This window comes from Salmo salar, chromosome 16 (genome assembly GCF_965601325.2).
Source record: "Salmo salar chromosome 16, fSalSal1, whole genome shotgun sequence".
Lineage (NCBI taxonomy): Eukaryota > Metazoa > Chordata > Actinopteri > Salmoniformes > Salmonidae > Salmo > Salmo salar.
The window spans coordinates 89,455,453-89,482,471 of record NC_138306.1 but is presented as its reverse complement, the minus strand read 5'-3'; the positions used below and the strand labels follow the sequence as shown (position 1 = coordinate 89,482,471).

The 27,019-nt window shown below is 41.2% G+C and overlaps 1 protein-coding gene across 1 annotated transcript; it reads left to right on the top strand.

Annotated features, from left to right (window-relative positions):
• Window positions 1-14,375: 14,375 nt before the first annotated feature.
• LOC106575389 (uncharacterized) lies at window positions 14,376-26,732 on the top strand. Its single transcript, XM_045696785.2, has 3 exons — window positions 14,376-14,430; window positions 20,450-20,698; window positions 22,803-26,732. Exons 2-3 carry the CDS (start codon window positions 20,596-20,598, stop codon window positions 24,008-24,010), a joined length of 1,311 nt encoding a protein of 436 aa, XP_045552741.2. The 5' UTR covers window positions 14,376-14,430; window positions 20,450-20,595; the 3' UTR covers window positions 24,011-26,732.
• Window positions 26,733-27,019: the final 287 nt, after the last annotated feature.

The window sequence follows — 27,019 nt, the reverse complement described above, 5'->3', positions numbered from 1 at the left end:
CCCTCCTGTACTCCCTGTTCACCCACGACTGCATGGCCAGGCACGACTCCAACACCATCATTAAGTTTGCAGACAACACAACAGTGGTAGGCCTGACCACATACAACGACGAGACAGCCTATAGGGAGGCGGTCAGAGACCTGGCCGTGTGGTGCCAGAATAACAACCTATCCCTCAACGTAGCCAAGACTAAGGAGATGATTGTGGACTACAGGAAAAGGAGGACCGAACACGCCCCCATTCTCATTGACGGGGCTGTAGTGGAGCAGGTTGAGAGCTTCAAGTTCCTCGGTGTCCACATCAACAACAAACTAGAATGGTCCAAACACACCAAGACAGTCGTGAAGAAGCCTATTCCCCCTCAGGAAATGAAAAAGATTTGGCATGGGTCCAGAGATCCTCAAAAGGCTCTACAGCTGCAACATCGAGAGCATCCTGACTGGTTGCATCACTGACCGCAAGGCACTACAGAGGGTAGTGCTTACGGGCTAGTACATCACTGGGGCTAAGCTGCCTGCCATCCAGGACCTCTACACCAGGCGGTGTCAGACGAAGGCCCTAAAAATTGCCAAAGACCCCAGCCACCCCAGTCATAGACTGTTTGCTCTACTACCGCACGGCAAGCGGTACCGGAGTGCCAAGTCTAGGACAAAAAGGCTTCTCAACAGTTTTTACCCCCAAGCCATAAGACTCCTGAACAGGTAATCAACTGGCTACCCAGACTATTTGCATTGTTTGCCCCCCCAACTCCTCTTTTTACACTGCTGCTACTCTCTGTTTATCATATATGCGTAGTCACTAACTATACAGTCATGTACATACTACCTCAATTGGGCCGACCAACCAGTGCTCCCGCACATTGGCTAACAGGACTATCTGCATTGTGTCCCGCCACCCCCTCTTTTATGCTACTGCTACTCTCTGTTCATCATATATGCATAGTCACTTTAACCATATCTACATGTACATACTACCTCAATCAGCCTGACTAACCGGTGTCTATGTACCCTCACTACTTTTATAGCCTCGCTACTGTATATAGCCTGTCTTTTTACTGTTGTTTTATTTCTTTACTTACCTATTGTTCACCTAACACCTTTTTTGCACTATTGGTAAGTAAGCATTTCACTGTAAGGTCTACACCTGTTGTATTCGGTGCACATGACAAATAAACTTTGATTTGGTGCGTGCCTGCCCGGAACTTCCTGTTCCCCCACGACCACAGTGCTGCCACAGATAGAACAATGAGACAGATATTTCACCGGAGGTATAAATGTGAAGCATCCGCTTAGCATTTCCACTCAATACCAAATATGGTAGTGAGAGGAAGCCCACTGGCCGGAAGTGGGAGAAGATGGAACGAGATGGATTTTGGCTGACATTCTGCAAATGTTGTAATCGATGAAACATCTGATCTTAATACAGTTTTCTGTTCCCAAAACTAAAATCTGTTATGAACAGAGTGGACTAAGTTTTGTAGACTTTACTCTTTGCAAAAGTTATAAAAAATGGCTTTGTTTAGAAGGAATGTAAAGGTGAATTGAGTTATAGCACACGAGCGCTTCAGAGAAGGCATTGACTAACAGAAATATGCAGATGTGTGCTAGAACGTGCAAATAGGATCTCGGGAACTGGTGCTTGGCTCTGCCCGCGATGACTCATCTGTTCCCCATCGGAAATGACTGGTTGTGGTCTATCTTGTTTAGTTATAAAAAAATAAACCTTTTACATTTCTTCCATTGCATCGGGTTTTACACCAAATCTCTTATGGGGTATCTTATATATCCCAACTTTACATAGGGTGGTAGATAATCTATTATTGATGTTTGATTTAGAGTAACTTTGCTGCTTTTTCACATTCTACATACGGGTCAAGAGACGTGCATTTGCGTCCTTCTTCTTTGGGATTTGGTTGGCAGATCGCAACTTTCAGCTAGATACACCTCCACCTACTGTACTGGTGTGAGGGATTTCACAGCCTACATACATTCAATTCACTGATACAGTAATTAATACAGAAATGCCTTGCTAACTATTAGCCCTCTAAAAAAATGTGAAAAATAATTAGTGCATGAGATTGTGACCTCCTCCTCAGACCAATTGTCAGTACGCCCGGAACATTGTTCTGGGAACCAAAAGGGATATCTCAGTTTCAAAATGTCAGCTTGGAAAGAAGAAGGCTTGTGAGGTACTGGTCGGTCACATGCAGGAACCAAACGTTAATGATGAATTAATTATCAATAATGAATAAGCTAAATCATTCAAATAGAACTTGTATGTCTAAGCAGTACATAGGAGAACTAACGGGGCTGCCCCGGCAGAGCTCCCGACCGACGTGTACTCTGGTGCTTTAGGTTTGTTGGAACCTCTCCAGCTTGCTGATAATAAAAAATTATTCATTTAAGTTTGACTGAGTCCCTTTGTGGTGACTTTCCACAATAAAAATCCACCAGCCCATTCCACTATTTAACCTCTCTAGGGTGTGTGGGACGCTACCGTCCCACCTGGCCAACATCCATGGCCAACATCCAGTGAAATTGCAGAGCGCCAAATTCAAAAACAGAAATACTCATTATGAAAATTCATGAAACATACAAGTGTTATACATCGGTTTAAAGATGAACTTCTTGTTAATCCAACCACGGTGTCAGATTTCAAAAAGACTTTAAGGCGAAAGTAAACCATGCGATTATCTGAGAACAGCGCACAGCAGACAAATCAAGTCAGAAATAAGAAATAATGATAAAATTAATCACTTACCTTTGATGACCTTCATATGGTTACACTCACAAAACTCCCAGTTAGCCAATAAATGTCCGTTGTGTTTCGATCAAATCCCTCTTTATGTCCAAAAACCTGTTTTGTTGGTGCGTTTTGGAACAAAGCGCGGTCACAACAGAGAGACGAAAAATAAAAAAAGTACCATAAACGTTTGTAGAAACACATCAAACTATTTTTATAATCAATCCTCAGGTTGTTTTTGTCATAAATAATCGATCATATTTCAACCGGACAATAGCTTCATCAATAGAAAAGGAGAAACAAGAAAGGTGCGCTCCCGGTTACGCGCTGGACTCATGTCTGGAAATGTCTACTGTCCTCTCATTGAAAGGGGTGTTTCTCCCTCATTTTTCAGAGAAAAAGCCTGAAACTAGAGGTCGACCGATTATGATTTTTCAACGCCGATACCGATTATTGGAGTACCGGAAAAGCCGATACCGATTAGCCGTACGATTTTTTTGTTTGTAATAATGACAATTACAACAATACTGAATGAACACTTATTTTAACTTAATATAATACATCAATAAAATCTATTTAGCCTCAAATAAATAATGAAACATGTTCAATTTGGTTTAAATAATGCAAAAACAAAGTGTTGGAGAAGAAAGTAAAAGTGCAATATGTGCCATGTAAGAAAGCTAACGTTTAAGTTCCTTGCTCAGAACATATGAAAGCTGGTGGTTCCTTTTAACATGAGTCTTCAATATTCCCAGGTAAGATGTTTTAGGTTGTAGTTATTATAGGAATTATAGGACTATTTCTCTCTATACGATTTGTATTTCATACACCTTTGACTATTGGATGTTCTTATAGGCACTTTAGTATTGCCAGTGTAACAGTATAGCTTCCGTCCCTCTCCTCGCTCCTGCCTGGGCTCGAACCAGAAACACATCGAAAACAGCCACCCTAGAAGCAGCGTTACCCATGCAGAGCAAGGGGAACAACTACTCCAAGTCTCAGAGCGAGTGACGTTTCAAACGCTATTAGTGCGCACCCGCTAACTAGCTAGCCATTTCACATCAGTTACACCAGCCTAATCTTGGGAGTTGATAGGCTTGAAGTCATAAACAGCGCAATGCTTGAAGCACAGCGAAGAGCTGCTGGCAAAACGCATGAAAGTGCTGTTTGAATGAATGCTTACGAGCCTGCTGGTGCCTACCACCGCTCAGTCAGCCTGCTCTATCAAATCATAGACTTAATTATAATATAATAAACACACAGAAATACGAGCCTTAGGTCATTAATATGGTCGAATCTGGAAACTATCATCTCGAATACAAAACGTTTTTCCTTTCAGTGAAATACAGAACCGTCCCGTCTTTTATCTAACGGGTGGCATCCCTAAGTCTAAATATTCCTGTTACATTGCACAACCTTCAATGTTATGTCATAATTACGTAAAAGTCTGGCAAATTAGTTCGCAATGAGCCAGGCGGCCCAAACTGTTGCATATACCCTGACTCTGCGTGCAATGGACGCAAGAGAAATTACACAATTTCACCTGGTTAATATTGCCTGCTAACCTGGATTTCTTTTAGCTAAATATGCAGGTTTAAAAATATATACTTTTGTGTATTGATTTTAAGAAAGGCATTGACGTTTATGGTTAGGTATATGTTGGAGCAACGTGTACCTACCGATTATATGCAACGCAGGACAGGCTAGATAAACTAGTAATATCATTAACCATGTGTAGTTAACTAGTGATTATGATTGATTGATTGTTTTTTATAAGATAAGTTTAATGCTAGCTAGCAACTTACCTTAGCTTCTTACTGCATTCACGTAACAGGCAGGCTCCTCGTGGAGTGCAATGTAAAGCAGGTGGTTAGAGCGTTGGACTAGTTAACCGTAAGGTTGCAAGATTGAATCCCCGAGCTGACAAGGTAAAAATCTGTCGTTCTGCCCCTGAACAAGGCAGTTAACCCTATCTAGTCCTACACCAGACCACTACCAATCAACACCCTCTGTAGCTGCTCTGCAGTAAATCCTCAATATCCCAAGTACTTCTCTGCCGCGGCCATCACAACCTCTATTTTCTGTGACTTTCTATCAATTTCTGCAGTACAATTGACAACCATGGCTATAAATGCTAAAAAGCCCACCATGCTGAAGCACATATTTTTCCCATCACTCTCTCTATGTCTCTGCCTACTCACAGGAATCCTCTCAGTATCCCTCATCCTGTACCCATCTTCCTCTACCACTCTCTTCACTGCATCGGCATACAACACTTTCTGTACTACTGTAACCCTGGCATCCTCAATCTGCCTTTCTCTCACCTGACACCTCAGATCTCCAGCCCCATTGGTTACCCCACAACTAACACAGAGAACTTTCTCCACGATACCACATATTCCTTCATCTCATGCCCTCCTGCACACTTCTCACGCCTACACACTGCTGCAACAGGCCCATAAACCTGACACCTAAAACACTGCAGTATTTACGGAACAAAAGCGCCCACGGGATAACTGACACTTTCTACCTTTACCTTTCTGGCAGAGACTCTGCATCAAAACTCCACATGACAATGTATTCTCCGTTTCCCAACGCTCTACACCGGATCTACGTCTCACCTAACGGCGAGCATCACAGACACCTGGAATCTTCCATTTCAACTGCTCCTCCTTAACACTTAAACCTAATCCCATTATCACTCCTTTCAATGCCGCCCTGTTCCGGAGAGCAATTCGAGTCACAATTATTATCCCCAATCGCGAAATCCGGAGTGCGATCTCTTGACTTTTTCCACATTTTGTTACGTCACAGCCTTATTCTAAAATTGAGTACATAAAACATTTCTCAATCTACACACAATACCCAATAATGACAAAGCAAACCAGTTTTTAGAAATGTTTTCACAAAAAAAAAAAAAAAATTACCTTATTGACGTAAGTATTCAGACCCTTTGCTATGAGACTCAACATTGAGCTCAGGTACATCCTGTTTCCATTGATCATCCTTGAGATGTTTCTACAACTTGATTGTTATCAACCTGTGGTAAATTCAATTGATTGGACATGATTCGTAAAGGCACACACCTGTCTAGATAAGGTCCCACATTTGACAGTGCATGTCAGAGCAAAAACCAAGCCATGAGGTCGACGGAATTGTCCATAGATCTCCATGAAAGGATTCTGTCGATGCACAGATCTGGGGGAGGGCACCAAAACATTTCCGCAGTGTTTATTTTTTCTTGAACCTTTATTTAACTAGGCAAGTCGGTTAAGAACAAATTATTTTTTACAATGACTGCCTACCCCGGACTATGCTAGACCAATTGTGCGCAACCCTATGGGACTCCCAATCATGACCGGTTGTGATATAGCCTGGAATCAAACCAGGGTCTGTAGTGAGATGCAATGCCTTACACCGCTGCGCCACTCAGGCGCCCCTTGAAGCGTTGAAGGTCCCCAAGAACACAGTGGCCTCCATCATTCATTTATATATGAATTTATAACTCTGAATCTCCTGAGAACTAATCCGGTCTTGATGTTCCCTCTTGTTCAGAAGACACTAAATTGGTCATTGGTTATTTTAACCAATGACCAAGTGAGGGGGGACTGACATACTTCCAGTGGAGAGCAATTGAATGTCTAGCTTGTAATAGACTGAGGTCAACCATTTTATTTTCTCTCCTATGTAAAGAGATATTCTATGGAAAAAGATTTAGGAGGCATAGTTTAGGGAATAGTGGTATTAGGGTAGAGGTCATCTAAGAGATATAGCACAGTACTGAGCTCTCAGCACATTCCTCCAGGCAATGATACAAAGTGCGTAAATGTGTGTTACATTTAACACACAGGTCTGGGATATTAGGGTCACATTTGTGGAGCTTAACAAGGGTGATATAGGTTCTCATTATCCAATTGTATTGCAACTATCTCAGACGGGTGTTTATTGTCTCTGAGCTTTAGAGGATACCATATCCCAATACACTGTACATATCCAGAGGTGGACCTAGAAGTTTGTCCTTAAATATCTATTGGGAGCCCCTCTGGACTTGCCTCTTTACCTCCCTTCATATTGAAAATAGCATCAGATATTTCAACACCATCTACTTCCTTTTCCAGATCAAATTTAGTGTTTTCTGAACTAGAGGGAATATCAAGACCTGATTAGTTCTCAGGAGATTCAGAGTTGTAAAGTGTGTTGTAGTAGGAAGCAAATGTTTGGTTTATTTCTACAGGATCCATTGATAATTGTCCTTGTTAATTATCAATTGCATTAATGGCTCTGGCTGAATTGAACTTCTTAATGCGCCAGGCCAGCAATTTACCAGGTTTTCACCTGGATCATAGAAGGACTGTTTCAGCCTAGTTAAGCTGTTTGCAGCCTTTGAGGTGGAAAGTTCTTCAAACTGAGCTTTAATGCAGCTGGTGGCCACACCAGATACTGACTGTTACTTTTGATTTTGACCCCCCCCCCCCCCCCCTTTGTTCAGGGAGACATTACTCAATTTCTGTTAGTCACATGTCTGTGGAACTTGTTCAGCTTATGTCTCAGTTCTTGAATCTTGTTATGTTCACACGGGACACTGTGTTTATCCTCCAGACGAGCTTCAATGCCATACAATGCCAACTGCTCTTAAATGCTAGTAAAACTAAATGCATGCTCTTCAACCGATCGCTGCCCGTACCCGCCCGCCCGACTAGCATCACTACTCTGGACGGTTCTGACTTAGAATATGTGGACAACAACAAATACCTAGATGTCTGGTTAGACTGTAAACTCTCCTTCCAAACTCACATTAAGCATCTCCAATCCAAAATTAAATCTAGAATCGGCTTCCTATTTCGCAACAAAGCCTTCTTCACTCATGCTGCCAAACATACCCTCGTAAAACTGACCATCCTACCGATCCTCGACTTCGGCAATGTCATTTACAAAATAGCCTCCAACACTCTACTCAACAAATTTGATGCAGTCTATCACAGTGCCATCCGTTTTGTCACCAAAGCCCCATATACTACCCACCACTGCGACCTGTATGCTCTTGTTGGCTGGCCCTTGCTTCATATTCGTCGCCAAACACACTGGCTCCAGGTCATCTATAAGTCTTTGCTAGGTAAAGAACTGCCTTATCTCAGCTCACTGGTCACCATAGCAACACACACCCGTAGCACGCGCTCCAGCAGGCATATTTCACTGGTCATCACCAAAGCCAACTCCTCTTTTGGCCACCTGTCCTTCCAGTTCTCTGCTGCCAATGACTGGAACGTATTGCAATTTTTTTTTTTTTTTATCACTGAAGCTGGAGTCTTATATCTCCCTCTCTAACTTTAAGCATCAGCTGTCAGAGCAGATTACCGATCACTGCACTTGTACTCAGCCCATCTGTAAATAGCCCACCTAACTACCCCATCCCCATATTGTTATTCATTTTTGCACCCCAGTATCTCTACTTGCACATCATCATCTGCACATCTATCACTCCAGTGTTAATGCTAAATTGTAATTATTTCACCACTACAGCCTATTTATTGCCTTACCTCACTAATCTTTCTACATTTGCACACACTGCATATAGATTTTTCTATTGTGTTATAGACTGTACGTTTGTTTATCCCATGTGTAACTCTGTGTTGTTGTTTTTGTCGTACTGCTTTGCCTTATCTTGGCCAGCTCGCAGTTGTAAATGAAAACTTGTTCTCAACTGGCCTACCTGGTTAAATAAAGGTGAAAATAAATAAATAAAACAGTTTTACAGCAACTTTTCATGCACAGTGGGAAGTTGGAATGAATAACAAACTTAGATCAAACCTGTGCTTACCATAAGAAACAGATGTCCCAATCTTGTTTGACTGCAGTCTTCCAGCTTCACTGATGTCATCTCTGGATCCTGCAGTGGAAACTGGTCTCCACTGTCACAATCAGGACCCAGTGACTGTAGGTTTGGACTCAGTGTGGAAGGAGAGAGGCAGGCTGGGTTTGTCCTTACTGTTGATGTTACCGGCCTCAGACTTAATCTGAGTCGGCCAGAAGTAATAAAGAGAAACGGACACAAAGGTTAGTCCCAGAACTGTCAAGAATTTTTTTATTCTCAAAAAATATGGTTTATATTTAGGTGCAGGAGCTCCACAATACTGTTGAACTAATATTCTATAAAAGAGGAACATGAGCTCAAACAGTAGACATTTGAGGTGTCGGTACTCAGCTCCAGTGAGCTCCTGTCCAAGTCAAGCACTGATCTCATTTCAATAGATCTGGTAGCTAAGCATTGACAAAACATTAATTAATTCAGATTAGACAAAGTATACACTTTAAATTAGGCTCCATAACTTAAATGCACTTAATCTATAGTACATTTCCTGAATTCACATAAATGCCTCAAAAACATTTAGTACAAGGTTGCAGTATGTTTTAGGCAGCACTATGTACTATTTTCCTGAATAACCTTGTCTTCACTGTATTATTCCTATCAAAAACCAATAGTATTTCCGTTCACACCATAGTAACATTTATTGATAGAAACAACTGAATGTCTCTGAATATTAGTACACATGTAGAAAACTGATAATCATTACTTTTAGCTCCAAAACAGTAGTGCAACCGTAAAATTGTCTTTCTCTACTGCAACCTGACTGCCTGCACTGAAGTGCGTTGATGCAGACCGAGGGGGAACCGCCATTTTACCATCTCGTGAATTTTACACAAAACAAAAGACGACATGTAAAACGAACCCAGAAATATCAAATAAATTGATCCTTAATGAAATGACCTTGACGAAGTGATATACATCCACTCAGACTAACCCAAAGTCTATAACTGTGACTTGTAAAAAAGTGATCACGTTCACTCATGCGGTTTGATGCAAAAATAGCACATAAAACCTTTTTCAAACGTGATAATAACATTTGTTACCGAGCATGTTATTACATGTTCTTTCGGTATTAGAACGTGCTATTACATATCAGTAGTAATATATTTGAAACGGACACAAAGTTGTCGTCTCGACTGCACAATTCTGGCGTATCCTTTATTCTGAAGAATGATGCGCGCCTGCGCGGAACTGCCTTCTCCCCACTACCAGTTTCTAAACCCAGAGACGTAACAACGCGAGACTTCAGAGAACGCCTGTGAAGCGGACCAAGCCGGGGTTTGAGAAGTCAATGAGAGAAGTGAACAATTCTGATACTTTTGCAGCGGATAATGGGTATCCTAATAAATACCAAAAAGATTCCGTCGATACACACTTGAAACATGGCCATTATTTGATCAATTTCATAACTGCAGTGGCTTCTTCACAATAGCTCTCACTGCGTATCATACATATTCCAGCATCACAGGTAGCCTAGAGCGTTGGGGCAAGTAACCAACATGTTGCTGGATAGAATCCCCGAAATGACAAGGTAAAATGTTATCTCTCTGCCCCTGAACAATGCAGTTAACACACTGTTCCCTGGTAGGCCGTCATTGTAAGTAAGAATTTGTTTTTAACTGACTTGCCTTGTTAAATATATATATATTTTTTTTAAATCACATGAGTAGGCAGACCGAGGTAAAGTTGGTTTTATATTCATTCATTCATTCGTCAAACGCCATTTAAAATCGAAAAATCAATAACTAATAAATTGATGGTCACAAAAATAGATATGGTTTATTCTATAAATGTCTAGCATACTTTTACAACCTTTGTTTTGAGTAGAATTTCCAGTTTTGACTTGATAGAAATACAATCGGTCAAATGTCATAAAACTGTATAAAACAACTAATTCACATGTCACAGAAACAAACTATGTATGATTTGTTCTATAAATGTCAAGTATATAGTCTAGTAGATTGTCGTGAAAGAAAAAACGTTATAGACGAGATAAAAACGTCAAGACAGTTGAGAGAAAGGTACGTTTACCAATTAATTTTAGTTTCTTTTGGGGATAAATGGATTCTGCTGGGCGATTTAGCATTGGAAGTTAGCTAGCTAGCATTTTGGCCTGCTAGCTAACTGCAGTGCCATAACTGTAGCTAGCAAACGTACCTAGTTAGGTAGCAAACGTTAGCTAGCGTTATTGTTAGGCCTGCTAACTGGTTACCATATCACATTGTACAGAATATACTTTCCATGTAGTATGTTGAGTTTTGTTTGGATTAGCTAGGTAGTTTTCTAACCTCGACTAGCTACTGTAGCTAGCTGATTTACCTAACCTAAAGCTGACAAATAGCTATGATATGGGCGCTACTCGCTAGCTAGCTGGGCTCACCTTGTGTGAAGCTAGCCACAATAACGATTATCCTCATCAGTGGAAATTTACGGCTCGCCTTCATAATAAAAGTCCCCAATTGGAAACAACAGGGTGTGGTCAATCTTGGGTAAGTTATACAAATCTTTCGTGTTAGCGTGCACTTTTATAGCTAGCTGGACAACAAAATAACTACAGTTAGCAAGGCCTAGCGAGCTATGGAAAGCATGATGGAAAGCTATGGAAAGCATGATGATAACTATTATAGGGTAACGTAGTGTCTAAATTGTCATACATTCTTCTCTACCACAGATTTCCACAAGGTCTCAGACTCCAGGATGGGAAAATGCCTACTAGAAAGAAACATATGACAACAGAGACAGAGTTGTTGATTTCCATTGTTATTTGTAACATTAAAAAGGAGGACAAAAAGACAATCCCGTTTTTCTAAATTAACTACAGTGCTTTGGAAAGTATTTAGACCCCTTTGACTTTTTCCATATTTTGTTACTTTATAGCCTTATTCTAAAATGTATTAAATAAAACGTTTATCAGCAATCTACACACAATACCCAATAATACCAATGAAAACAGGTTTTTAGAAATGTTAGCAAAAAAACACAAATTTAAACAGAAATAGTTTTTTACACAAGTATTCAGACGCTTTGCTATCAGACTTGAAATTGAGCTCTGGTGCATCCTGTTTCCATTGATTATCCTTGAGATGTTTCTACAACTTGATTGGAGTCCAGCTGGGGTAAATTCAATTGATTGGACATGATTAGGAAAGGCACACACCTGTCTCTATAAGGTCCCACAGTTGACAGTAGATGTCAGAGAGATTCTTGATGAAAACCTGCTCCAGAGTGCGCTCAGGACTTCAGACTGGGGTGAAGTTTCACCTTCCAACAGGACAACGCAGGAGTGGCTTCTGGACAAGTCTCGTAATGTCCTTGAGTGGCCCAGCCAGAGCCCGGTCACTGCTCGGAGCCTGGTTCCTGTCTAGGTTTCTTCCTAGGTTCCTTCCTTCTAGGGAGTTTTTACTAGCCACTGTGCTTCTGCATTGCTTGCTCTTTGGGGTTTTAGTCTCGGTACCTGCACCCTCAGCGGAGTCAACAAACACGGGAAGCATCCGTTTTTCAGGGAAAAGGCAGAGGAAGCCAAAGCCTGAAATCTGCAAGCTTGTGTATCTTTTACGCCTGATACGTTAGGTTATCTGTAGAACACTTTGTGACAACTGCAGATGTAAAAAGGGCTTTATAAAATACATTTGATTGACATGTGTATCACACCAACTGACTTGTTCTTCTGTTGTTCACACAGGAGACCGTGTTGAGAAATTCTCTACATCCAGAGAGCAACAGCAGGAAGATCACAGAGCTAAGAGGTCTCACCACTGCCTACATTGAGGAGATTTTTCCAATTCTATCAAAGCTGAAAATGCACACAGGAAAGAATCTGTATCCCTGCTCTGACTGTGGGAAGAGCTGCAAAATATCAAGGGATCTGACAGTTCATAATTCAACACTGGAGAGAATCCCTACTCCTGTTCTGACTGTGGGAATATTTTCTCTCAGCAGAGCAACTTAGGAACACTCCAACTTATACACACAGGAGAGAAGCTTCACTCCTGCTCTGAACGTTGGAAGAGTTTCTCTCAACTTGGTCACTTAAAAAGACACCAACATATACATAAATGTGAGAATCCTCATCAGTTCTCTGACTAGTGAAGATTTAAAATCATTCCATCACTTAATTATCAAGAAATTGTAACACACTCTTTTGTAATCCTATTGTTTCTCACTGTGAGAGAACTGTGCAGAGGAAAGGGAGCGTTATATAAATGTAGCCTTTCTTTACTTTACTGATCAGCACCTGGTCAGTTTTGGTGTGTTTTGTTAGCTTCTACTGTGGAGATATTTGGAGCACCTTAGATTTGCCTTTAGGGTTGAATACCCTCTGTGAGGCTGGTTGACTGGGTGGTACTGCTTCCCTCTGCAGTTTTCTGTGGGAAGGAGTTAGTAGACACAACATGTATCAGATGGAGATGGTGTGATGATCAGTATTAACCATAAGTTTGGGTGGATACTTTTTGTTTATTAAATTGTATTTTAAAACTAGATTAGTTATTTTAATTATGAATATGTTTGGATAACTTAATTGAAACCTGCTTGATTTATCTGCCAATGAAAATTAAAGTTTGTACATGAATTCATACTGATCAAACTCTTCTCTTCTGTATAATGAATTACTAAAAAAACAATGTTTCAAGTGACATATTTACTGTTTTTCTGAAGCTGAACAAGACAGGATGTTGAAAGGAGCATCACAAAGCTAAATCTGACCTATTCTCTAACATGTTCTGTCAGCATAATCAGCTGTCAGACCTATTAGAGAACTGTAACTTTATTGATGTACTGAATCATTGTAGTTTTGGGGGTAAATATAATGCTTTTGTTTAATTCATGGCATTGAAATTAACAACAGGAATAGCTGTGTAAGGGCTATTTGACCAAGAAGGACAGTGATGGAGTGCTGCATCAGATGACCTGGCCTCCACAATCACCGACCTCAACACATTACTGAGATGGTTTGTGCTGAGTTGGACCGCAGAGTGAAGGAAAAGCAGCCAACAAGTGCTCAGCTTATGTGGGAACTGCTTCAAGACTGTTGGAAAAGCATTCCAGGTGAAGCTGGTTAAAAGAATGCCAAACATGTGAAAAGCTGTTATCAAGGCAAAGGGTGGATACTTTGAAGAATCTCAAATATATTTTGATTTGTTTAACACTTTTTTGGTTACTACATGATTCCATATGTGCTATTTCATAGTTTTGATGTCTTCACTATTATTATACAATGTAGAAAATAGTAAGAAATAAAGAAAAACCCTGGAATGAGTAGGTGTGTCCAAATTTTTGACTGGTACTGTATATCTGTATTTATCTACTCAATACATGTCACGACACCTCTACACACTGGCACAAGACAATTTGCTAGCCACCAATATTCTCTAAATCAAATCAGCGATGACTGTTTAACAGTCTTATGGCCTGGAGATAGAAGTGGTTTCATTCTCTCTGTCCCAGCTTTGATGCACCTGTACTGTCTCCGCCTGATAGATGGTAACAGGGTGAACAGGCTGTGTCTCTGGTGACTGAGATTCTTGATGATCTTCTTGGCCTTCCACAGAGATCATCTACAATGAATATGTAATGGATTGAAAACTTAGATACTAAAACAGACACCGCTTTCGTTTTTTAAACCAAGTTTTATTTGTGTAGCTAATCAATCTCACTTTTATATTCTACATGCTTTAGCAGTAGTAAGTCCATCAATCCAATGGATGTCGCTATTTGGAGTACTGTGGTAGTGGGGGGAACAGGAAGTTCCGGTAGACGCACACCAATCTTTTCAATAAAGAAAACGCCTAAACTGTGCTGTCCGTTTCACTTTATTTCTACAGGTATGTAATACCACGTTTAAACTGTCTAATATCGAAAGAACGCAATAACATGTTAGATAACACACCCGTCAAGGTATTATCACGTTTGGGAAAGGTTTTGTGCCAAACCGAGTGAGTGAAGAACGTGCAAAACAATATTTTACAAGCGCACGATGCGGAGTTCACCACACGTTCATTTGTGAGGCTTTGCAGTTTCGTTTATAGCTCAGTGGGTTTCGCCTGGGGATGTTCAGAACAAAAACGTTTTGGAAAATTGCAGATAGAAATATAATGAAAAAAACTGACCTGATTACTTAGGATCAGAGGCATGTTTGTTCTACATAATACATTTATATCTGAATGTGTCCAACGTCTCCGTCCTCCTGCTGGACTCAGCCCTGGTACTCGCTTGTCCCTACCTATGTGAAGATAGTAACATTAACGATTTGCCACAATAGTGGAATTTGCGGTTCGCCCTCAAAATAAGTCCCTCGTTGAAAGTGACGCAAACTGATACAAAATACTGTTATCGTGCCATATTTGGACTAGGTAACGCTAAACATGGTTTGAATGTTGTTACTTAATTTATAATAAATTACAATAAGGTATTAGTCCCATAGGGCGGCGCACAATTGGCCCAGCGTCGTCCAGGTTTGGCCGGTCTAGGCCGTCATTGTAAATAAGAATTTGTTCTTAACTGACTTGCATAGTTAAGGAAATGTATTAAAAAGTTTAAAAATAACCAGAAAAAAACTGTTGAAATCACACTGGTGGTTTTAGACCGCAAAATAACATTGGGGGCATTCATATATGCACTTATGAATCTAGTTGGATTGTGCACCCATGAAACAGGTGACACCCACAGAAAACAATTACCAATAGTTTACACAAATATTAGCGTCTTAGCTCTTACTGCAGTACTTTGACTGAAAAATCACCTTCCCAGTCAGTCTATTGCAGGGATACTCCAGTACTATTTGAGAAGGTCCAGTCACACAAATTTCCTAGGTGGCAAAGGTCCAGATGGATATTGTCATTTATTGGCGTAGTAACAAACCTCAAACTTGCAACCCCAAAATCTAAACAACCCTCTAATTGGCGGAGAAAACATTTAGCTGTTTTAAAGCTAATTTCCTGCAATTCAATTCTAAACCTGTTTTGTGTGTTTATATGATACCAGGGGTCGAAGCCCAAAGGCAAAAATTAGGGGGACCGCGGATCCGGACCGCAGTCCGCCAGTTGAATATGGAGGGTCTTTTGTTTGTGTTGGACATTCATATTGCACTCTACAGCCTTACCTATGGATTGTTCAGTCTACTCAGTGACACCCACAGAACACAACTATGTCGAGTTTACACAAATATTAGCATTTCCGCTCTATTGCAGGACTCTGAAACCACTGTTGTCCGGGAGTTGAACCCCGTCAGCTAAATTGTCATGATCATCAGTGGTTTCAAGTTTCTCTACATTTTTGATGAGTTGATCATAGCAAAAAATATTTTTGCATTTCCGCTGTGTAAACGCATTGATTCTCATTTCCAATAGGCTCAGGATAACTCCTGATAAAGTTGGGTAGCTGATGGGTCTATTCAGAGCTTAAATAGACAAAATGATTAGTCACAGGAACCAGGACTAATAAAGCCAATGCAACTGTCTGTTTTACAAACGCTAGGCCTACCACATGGATGGACATTTATAAAATAAAGTTATAGGCCGACACTGTAGGATACACCCCAGTAAGCACGGACTGACGTCGACGTCTTTGGATGTCTTTTTTTTTTTTACTTGACCCAAACATTAGACCTGACCAAGTATGAACCACTCACTCAGACATCATTAGGCAGGTTTCCATTGACTCGGGTGAATTCAACAAAAGCTATGTGGCAAAAACAGTATTTGCGACATGTGTAATGGAAACGCCAGATATAGGAGAAATATTTTAATGCTCGACAACATTTTTATCTGTTTGACGGGTGGATCTTTCTTTTGTCAAAGTTTCTTTATTCTGACAAATGAGGAAGAAAACAGTATTTATGAAATAAATGATCATTGCCAAATCATTTTGATAATATGGAGTGCGTCATTACGTCCAGCTGTTTTTATCAACACAAGATAGTTAAATGGAAACACTAGCGGGCAATTGTCTGATCTATTTTCTATTCAAACCTTTAATAAATGTCAACAAAACAATCACTGGATAACTTGGAAACATAGCTACTGTTTCACAAGATTGGAAAGCACAGTAGAGTACTTAACGGTTAGTTCAGTACAGGACAACAGTATAGAGTATAGTACAGTATAATGTACTGTACTCTACTTTACTCTAATGCACTCCGTTAGGGCTGGGCGATATGGACTAAAAATCATACAGCTGTATCTTCAGTTTTTCAAACTTAATGGTGATTCACGATATATATTTCTATTTAGTTTTTCTCTAAGTAAGTTGTACAATTAAAGGTCAAATACACTGCCTTTCTAACAGTCAGCAATAATGGAATGAATTCAGGGCTTGTGAAGTTATACCGAGGCTAAATATAAGCCTTCCACAACCATAACACCCACTAATAATTTGTTATTTGATAAAAATTGTTTAACCTGTTTTTTTGTTGTTGTCGCAATAATCACTGATCTGGCGTTCAAGTCTATTAAAATACCCTTTTTTGTTACAAATGTAACTAGTAATGACTAACTTATTGTAGGCATTATAGAAAATTAACACAGGTCTCAAAAATCTCTCAAGCCCACATGCTAGTGACTAGCCAGCTAATCTTTATATTTCAAGTTTAGTCAACTTGGATCTATTTGCTAACAAGGTTGAACAGTTGAATTGTTATGAACACACCCTTCTTTCTGTCTCCAACTGTTTGAAAAGCTTGTTAGCCTGTCCACTTTGTTCAGATGTTAAAATCAAGTGGCCAACCTTATTTCTCAGAATGAGAACGAGTTGCCAATTCCTTACAGTGCATTCGGAAAGTATTCAGACCCCCTTCCCCTTTTCCACATGTTGTTACGTTAGCCTTATTCTAAAATGGATTAAATAAAACAATTCCTCATCAATCTACACACAATAACCCACAATGACAAAGTGAAAACAGATTTTTAGATTTGTTTGCAAAAAACAAATGCTTTATTTCCATAAGTATTCAGACCCTTTGCTATGAGACTCAAAATTGAGCTCAGGTGCATCCTGTTTCCATTGATCATCCTTGAGATGTTTCTACAACTTGATTGTTGTCCACCTGTGGTAAATTAAATTGATTGGACATGATTTGGAAAGGCACACACCTGTCTATAGAAGGTCCCACGTTTGACAGTGCATGTCAGAGCAAAAACCAAGCCATGAGGTCGAAGGATTTGTCTGCGGAGCTCTGAGACAGGATTGACTCTCCCTAGAGCTGCCCCCCCCCCCCCCCCGGCCAAACTGAGTAATCGAGTAGAAGGGCCTTGGTCAGGGAGGTGACCAAGAACCCGATGGTCACTCTGACAGAGCTCCAGAGTTCCTCTGTGGAGATGGGAGAACCTTCTAGAAGGACAATCATCTCTGCAGCACTCCACCAGTCAGGACTTTATGGCAGTGTCCAGACGGAAGCCGCTCCTTCGTAAAAGGCACATGACAGCCCGCTTGGAATTTGCCAAAAGGCACCTAAAGGACTCTCAGACCATGAGAAACAAGATTCTCTGGTCTGATGAAACACATCTGGAGAAAACCAGGCACCATCCCTACAGTGAAGCATGGTGGTGGCATCATCATGCTGTGGGGATGTTTTTCAGCGGCAGGGACTTCGAGACTAGTCAGAATCGAGGGAAAGAAGAATGGAGCAAATTACAGAGAGATCCTTAACTTCATTCGGATAGGGGGCAGCATTGGGAAGTTTAGATGAAAAGCGTGCCCAGAGTAAATTGCCTGTTACTCAGGCCCAGAAGCTAGGATATGCATACAATTGGTAGATTTGGATAGAAAACACTAACATTTCCAAAACTGTTAAAATAATGTCTGTGAGTATAACAGAACTCATATGGCAGGCAAAAACCTGAGAAAAATCCAACCAGGAAGTGGGAAATCTGAGGTTTGTAGTTTTTTAAAGTGATTGCCTATCCAATATCCTGTGTCTATGGGGTCAGATTGCACTTCCTAAGGCTTCCAGTAGATGTCAACAGTCTTTAGAAGGTGTTTCAGGCTTGTATTGTGAAAGGGGATCTGAGCTGTTTCAACAAGTGGTCAGGCTGAAAGCTTTTAGTTTAGTCTCGCGCGTGGCCATGAGCACGATGGTCGTTCTTTTTCCTTTCTAATGACAACGGAATTGTCCGGTTGGAATATTATTGAAGATTTATGATAAAAACATCCTAAAGATTGATTATATACATCGTTTGACATGTTTCTACGACCTTTAATGGAACTTTTTTGACTTTTCGTCTGGACTTTGTGCATTTGGATTACTGGACTAAACACGCAAACAAATAGGAGGTATTTGGACATAAAGATTAACTTTATCGAACAAAACAAACATTTATTGTCTATCATGGAGACCTGGTAGTGCCATCAGATGAAGATGATCAAAGGTAAGTGATTAACTTTAATGCTATTGCTGACTTTTGTGACACCTCTCCTTGGTTGGAAAATGGCTGTATGGTTTTCTGTGGCTAGGCGCTGACCTAACATAATCGCATGGTGCTTTCGCCGTAAAGCCTTTTTGGAATCGGACACAGCGGCTGGATTAACAAGAAGTTTATCTTTAATCTTATGTATAACACTTGTATCTTTCATCAATGTTTATGATGAGTATTTCTGTAATTTGACGTGGCTCTCTGCAATTTCACCGGATGTTTGTTTGAGACAATGCATTTCTGAACATAACGCGCCAATTTCAAATGAGGTTTTTGGACATAAAGATGAACTTTATCGAACAAAACACACGAGGCATTGTCTAACATGGAGTCCTGGGAGTGCCATCCGGTGAAGATCATCAAAGGTTAGTGATTCATTTTAACGCTATTTCTGACTTTTGTGACACCTCTCCTTCTTTGGAAAATGGCTGTATGGTTTTCTGTGGCAAGGCGCTGACCTAACATAATCACATGGTGTGCTTTCGCCATAAAGCCTTTTTGAAATCGGACACTGTGGCTGGATTAACAAGAAGTTTATCTTTAAAATGGTTTATAATACTTGTATGTTTGAGGAATTTTAGTTATGAGATTTCTGTTTGAATTTGGCGCCCTGCAATTTCACTGGCTGTTGGCGAGGTGGGACGCTAGCATCCCGAACGATCCCAGAGAGGTTAATGAAAACCTTCCAAGGACCTCAGACTGGGGTGAAGGTTCACCCTCCAACAGGACAATGACCCTAAGCACACAGCCAAGACAATGCAGGAGTGGCTTTGGGACAAGTCTCTAAATGTCCTTGAGTGGCCCAGCCAGAGCCCGGACTTGAACCAGATCGAATATCCCTGGAGAGACCTGAAAATGGCTGTTCAGCGATGCTCACCATCCAACCTGACAGAGCATGAGAGGAAAGGCAGAGAAGAATGGGAGAAACTCCCCAAATACAGGTATGCCAAGCTTGTACCGTCATACCCTAGAAGACTCGAGGCTGTAATCGCTGCCGAAGGTGCTTCAAAACAGTACTGAGTAAATGGTCTGAATACTTATGTAAATGTGATATTTCAATTTGTAATTTTTAATACATTTTGGGGAAAAAAATCAAAAAACATGTTTTTGCTTTGTCATTATGGGGTATTGTCTGTAGATTGGTGAGGGAAAAACTATTTAATCCATTTTATAATAAGGATGTAACTTCACAAAACGTGGAAAAGTCATGGGGTCTGAATATTTTCCCAGTGCTCTGTGTGTGCATTTAGGAAATCTACTATAGGTTTAGTGCATTTACATTGTGTAGACTAATTTATAGTGTGAGCCTTGTCTAATTTGAAATTGATTGAATGGTTTGTTATCAATGCTTAGCTACCTGATCTAGTATAGTTTTAGAATAATTGCCAGAACTTTCAAGACTAACTTTTGTGTCCGTTTCTCTTTATTACTACAGGCCGACTCAGATTAAGTCTGAGGCCGGTAACATCAACAGTGAGGACAAACTCAGCTTGCCTCTCTCCTTCCACACTGAGTCCAATCCTACAGTCACTGGGTCCTGATTGTGACAGTGGAGCCCAGTTTGCACTGCAGGGTCCAGAGATGGCATCAGTGAAGCTGGAAGACTGCAGTCAAACACTGGAGGTGAATGTCAACATTAAAGATGAAGAAGAGGAGGAGATGATTGGGAAATCTGTTAATCATGGTAAGATCAGGTTCTATCTATGTATAAGTTATCTTCATAAATTAGACCTCCATAAGTTATGACCCAGTCTATTGATAGGTTGAATTCTGTAATTCTGACATCACACATCCCTGAACAACTGGGGTATCTGGGGTGATCAGAGAGTAGACTAAAGAAGTGAAGTAGACAAACTGCCAGTGTTTTGAAGTTCTATGAAATGAGTCTGTGAAGTTAATAACCCTTGTGATAGTGAGCAGAGGATGATATGACTCATAATATTCACCCCTTATGCCCTTTTGGCCTAAATTGCTGACCTTATTTAGTCAACTGATCGATTGTTTGGTGGGTAGATGTTGGTCGACCAAGCTTTTTTAAGTCGATCAGTGGCAAATACACTGCTCAAAAAAATAAAGGGAACACTTAAACAACACAATGTAACTCCAAGTCAATCACACTTCTGTGAAATCAAACTGTCCACTTAGGAAGCAACACTGATTGACAATACATTTCACATGCTGTTGTGCAAATGGAATAGACAACAGGTGGAAATTATAGGCAATTAGCAAGACACCCCCAATAAAGGAGTGGTTCTGCAGGTGGGGACCACAGGCCACTTCTCAGTTCCTATGCTTCCTGGCTGATGTTTTGGTCACTTTTGAATGCTGGCGGTGCTTTCACTCTAGTGGTAGCATGAGACGGAGTCTACAACCCACACAAGTGGCTCAGGTAGTGCAGCTCATCCAGGATGGCACATCAATGCGAGCTGTGGCAAGAAGGTTTGCTGTGTCTGTCAGCGTAGTGTCCAGAGCATGGAGGCGCTACCAGGAGACAGGCCAGTACATCAGGAGATGTGGAGGAGGCCGTAGGAGGGCAACAACCCAGCAGCAGGACCGCTACCTCCGCCTTTGTGCAAGGAGGAGCAGGAGGAGCACTGCCAGAGCCCTGCAAAATGACCTCCAGCAGGCCACAAATGTGCATGTGTCTGTTTCTGACCGTTTGAACAGACTCCATGAGGGTGGTATGAGGGCCCGACGTCCACAGGTGGGGGTTGTGCTTACAGCCCAACACCGTGCAGGACGTTTGGCATTTGCCAGAGAACACCAAGATTGGCAAATTCGCCACTGGCGCTTTGTGCTCTTCATAGATGAAAGCAGGTTCACACTGAGCACATGTGACAGAGTCTGGAGATGCCGTGGAGAACGTTCTGCTGCCTGCAACATCCTCCAGCATGACCGGTTTGGCAGTGTGTCAGTCATGGTGTGGGGTGGCATTTCTTTGGGGGGGCCGCACAGCCCTCCATGTGCTCGCCAGAGGTAGCCTGACTGCCATTAGGTACCGAGATGAGATCCTCAGACCCCTTGTGAGACCATATGCTGGTGCGGTTGGCCCTGGGTTCCTCCTAATGCAAGACAATGCTAGACCTTATGTGGCTGGAGTGTGTCAGCAGTTCCTGCAAGAGGAAGGCATTGATGCTATGGACTGGCCCGCCCGTTCCCCAGACCTGAATCCAATTGAGCACATCTGGGACATCATGTCTCACTCCATCCACCAACGCCACGTTGCACCACAGACTGTCCAGGAGTTGGTGGATGCTTTAGTCCAGGTCTGGGAGGAGATCCCTCAGGAGACCATCCGCCACCTCATCAGGAGCATGCCCAGGCGTTGTAGGGAGGTCATACAGGCACGTGGAGGACACACACACTACTGAGCCTCATTTTGACTTGTTTTAAGGACATTACATCAAAGTTGGATCAGCCTGTAGTGTGGTTTTCCACTTTCATTTTGAGTGTGACTCCAGACCTCCATGGGTTGATAAATTGGATTTCCATTGATTATTTTTGTGTGATTTTGTTGTCAGCACATTCAACTATGTAAATAAAAAAGTATTTAATAAGATTATTTCATTCATTCAGATCTAGGATGTGTTATTTTAGTGTTCCCTTTATTTTTTTTGAGCAGTGTATATACAGTGCTGCTTGAAAGTCTGAACCCCTTGTGCAATTATATATTTTTTTGTTTTTACCATGAAATCTTTATTTCATTAGAACCAGTCTTTTTGATCTGACATTACAGGTTTATTTTTACCAATACCAACTGACTGGTTCTTCTGATGTTGTTCACACAGGAGACCATGTTGAGACTTTCTCTACATCCAGAGCGCAACAGCAGGAAGATCACAGAGCTAAGAGGTCTCACCACTGCCCACGTTGTAAGGAGAGTTTCTCAATTCTATCAAAGTTAAAAATACACCTAAAAATACACACAGGAGAGAATCTGTATTCCTGTACTGACTGTGGTAAGAATTTCACAACATTAAAGGTTCTGACAGTTCATCAGAGAGTGCATGAACGGATACACACAGGAGAGAAGACTTACTCCTGCTCTAATTGTGTAAAATGCTTCACATCATCAACTAAGCTAAAAATTCATCAGAGAACACACACAGGAGAGAAGCCTTACTTATGCTCTGACTGTGGGGCTAGTTTCTCTCGACTGGGCCACCTAAAAACACATAAACGTATACATACAGGAGAGAAGCCTTACTCCTGCCCGGACTGTGGAAAGAGTTTCTCTCGACTGGGCAATTTAAAAACACATGAACGTATGCATACAGGAGTAAAGCCTTACTCCTGCTCTGACTGTGGAAAGAGTTTCTCTCGACTCGGCCACCTAAAAACACATGAACGTATACATACAGGAGAGAAGCCTTACTTCTGCTCTGACTGTTTAAAATGCTTCACAACATCAACTGAGCTAAAAGTTCATCAGAGAACACACACAGGAGAGAAGCCTTACTCCTGCTCTGATTGTTTAAAATGCTTCACAACATGCTCTGGGCTTGAAGGTCATCGGAGAACACACACAGGAGAGAAGCCTTACTCCTGCTCTAATTGTGTAAAAAGCTTCACATCATCGACGAAGCTAAAAATTCATCAGAGGACACACACAGGAGAGAAGCCTTACTTATGCTCTGACTGTGGGGCGAGTTTCTCTCGACTGGGCCACCTAAACACACATGAACGTATACATACAGGAGAGAAGCCTTACTCCTGCTCCGACTGTGGAAAGGGTTTCTCTCGAATGTGCAACTTAAAAACACATGAACGTATACATACAGGAGAGAAGCCTTACTTTTGCTCTGACTGTGTAAAATGCTTCACAACATCAACTGAGCTAAAAGGTCATCAGAGAACACACACAGGAGAGAAGCCTTACTCCTGCTCTGATTGTGTAAAATGCTTCACAACATACTCTGGGTTAATAGGTCATCAGAGAACACACACAGGAGAGAAGCCTTACTCCTGCTCTGACTGTGTATGCATACGTTCATGACTGGGAAAAGTTTCTCTCGACTGGGCCACCTAAAAACATAATCGTATGCATACAGGAGGGAAGCCTTACACCTGCTCAGACTTTGGAAAGAGTTTCTCTCGAATGGGCCAGTTAAAAAGACACAAAAAATACATAAAATATACATAAAATCAGAAGAGCCTCTTCAGTTCTCAAAGACCAGCTGAGATTAAAGTCACTCCATCCCTTAAGTCTCGTAAAATAAGTGATAACTGTGAACTGGATCAAGTGAAGAAAGTGTAGAACACTCTATTGAAATCCTATTGTTTCTCACTGTGAGAGAACTGTGCAGAGGAAAGGGAGCATTACAGAATGTTAGCCTCTCTTTACTGATCAGTGTGCACCTTGTCAGTTTTGGTGTGTTTTGTTAGCTTCTACTGTAAAGATATTGAGATGACCTTGGATTTGCCCTTAGGGTTGAATATCCTCTGTGAGGCGTCTCACAATGGAGTGGTTGACTGGGTGGTACTGCTTCCATGAGATGGTTGACACAACATACACTGAGTGTACAAAACATTAAGGACACCTGCTCTTTCCATGACATAGACTGACCAGGTGAATCCAGGTGAAAAGCTATGATCCTTAATGATGTAGTTTTTGTGTATTTATTATGGATCCTCATTAGCTTCCAGCAGAAAACAAGAGACTGCGGTTGCAGTGGGCTAAGGAATGAAAACACTGGACACTGGAACATTTTAAAAACATGGACTGGTCTGATGAATCCTGGTTCCTGCTGTGTCATGCTGATGGGAGGACTAGGGAATGGAGGAAACCACGAGTACATGTATCCCTGCTGTGTCAACATTGCAGGCTGGTGGTGATGGTGTGGAGTGTGTTTCATGGCACATATTGGACCCCTTGATAGAAGTGGAGCAGCGTTTGAATACCACAGGATATCTAAACATCCTTGCCAATCAGGTGCATCCCTTCATGGCAGCAGTGTATCCATCTGCAAATAGATTTTTTTCAGCAGGATTATGCCCCATGGCACAAAGCTTGTTCAGGAATGGTTCCAAGAACATGACAGTGAATTCTGCGGTGGCCTGCTGAGTCACCAGATCTCAATCCAATTGTGCATCTGTGGCAGGAGATGGAACGAGCTATTCGGAGTAGATCCACTCCCAGCCGACTTGACACAATTGTAGGAATCATTGGAGTCGACATGGACCAGCATCCCTGTGGAACGCTCTCAACACCTTGGACACTCTATGCCCTGATGAATTAAGGCTGTTCTGAGGACAAACGGGGCTGCAACTGAATATTAGGAAGGTGTTCCTAGTGTTTTGTGCACTCCGTGTATATCAGATAAAGATGGTGAAATGATCAGTTTTTAGCATTAGTTTGGGTGGATTATTTTATATTACTAAACAACTTTTGTTTAATGATAAACAGACTATGAACTGTATTTTAATACTGGATGTATTATTTTAGTCATTGATAAATGTATTTGAATAACTGTATTGAAGGTAATTGATCTGGCGGCAGGTAGCCTAGCGGTTAAGAGTGTTGGGCCAGTAACTGAAAGGTCACTGGTTTGAATCCCGAGCCGACTAGGTGAAAAATCTGTCATTGTGCCCTTGAGCAAGGCAATTAACCCTGAATATTTCCTGTAAATCGCTCTGGATTAGAGCATCTGCAAAGTGACAAGAATGTAATGAAAAATGTTTGTACATGATTTTTTTTTTACCATTATTTAACTAGGCAAGTCAGTTAAGAACAAATTCTTATTTTCAATGATGGCCTAGGAACAGTGGGTTAACTGCTTTGTTCAGGGGGAGAACAACAGATTTTTACCTTGTCAGCTCGTGATTCGATTTTGCAACCTTCCGGTCACTAGTCCAACGCTCTAACCACTAGGCTACCTGCTGCCCCGGTGCGCAACCACTTATTTTTCTCTTGTGTATAATTAAATGAAATAAACTGTTTGAAGTGAAATACTGTATATACAATACACAACATTACCACTTTGTTTACCCTGGTCAGACGGACAGGGCCATAGTAAGCTAGATTATGTAGCTGTTGTTGTTAGTAGCCTACAGTTTCCATGCAATACAGCATGTCAGATCACTAATGAGTCTGTGTTTAGGCTGCTACAGTTATGCAAGAGTTTTTGCTTGTGTCTTTCGGGAGTGACGTATTATCAGGCTATATAACTACTGGAGGGAAGTGGAGAGCCGCCTTGAACTTTGTACCCGGCCCGCCCGAGATGGTCAAGAGACGCAGAGAGCCTGCAGCAGCACTCTGAAGTGAAGAACAGCCCTTACAAAAATGTACGATTGTAGTACAATTAAAAATACATAGCATGGTATTGTTGTGGAATGGTAGGGACCACAAAACTTGGAACATAGAAGAAACTGACAGATGTGTCATAATAGCCCGGAAGTAACGCTGCACTTGGAGACACATTTGAAATGGATTACATTGTCTCCACCCTGCTGCATGTATTCAATCACAGTAAAATACGATTCAAATGTATTGTTGGAAGGGCTGTGGTCACCATTCATGTAATACATTAAATATATACATCAGATGGTATTGGGGAGCTTTTCACAGGTACATTATTTACTCCTTTCAATCTTTTACCAACCAACCCTATGCTTGGTGTGACTGTTATGGGCAGAGCAGACCATCTGATATGCCCTTAAATATTGTAATATGTAACCTGGAATTAAAATGTAAGAGGACCAGTGCTTCTACAGTGAAACACATCTCACATCTGTGCTGTTTGAGAGAGATGTTAGACTACATTGTATCATTGTTTCCTCTTCTGAGGTCACTGGTGGGGAACATAATTTCAATTCACTGAGACAATGAGTCCTTCAAGTTTAGCACTATATCCACACGTTTTAATGATCTGTTTGATGATGATGGTGAAGGGGGAGATTGAATTGACAATATACAACAGTGGTTGGAAACTAGGTGTGGCCTTCAGTCAATTTCTTGCCTAACTTGTTATCAGGTTTCAGGTAAGACCCAAGTGCAGACTGTGTA

Coding starts and splice junctions, on each gene's coding strand:
- LOC106575389 (XM_045696785.2), top strand. CDS start 20,596: ATGGCATCAGTGAAGCTGGAAGACTGCAGTCAAACACTGGAGGTGAAT. Junction 20,699..22,802: donor TGGGAAATCTGTTAATCATG/GTAAGATCAGGT, acceptor TTGTTCACACAG/GAGACCATGTTGAGACTTTC.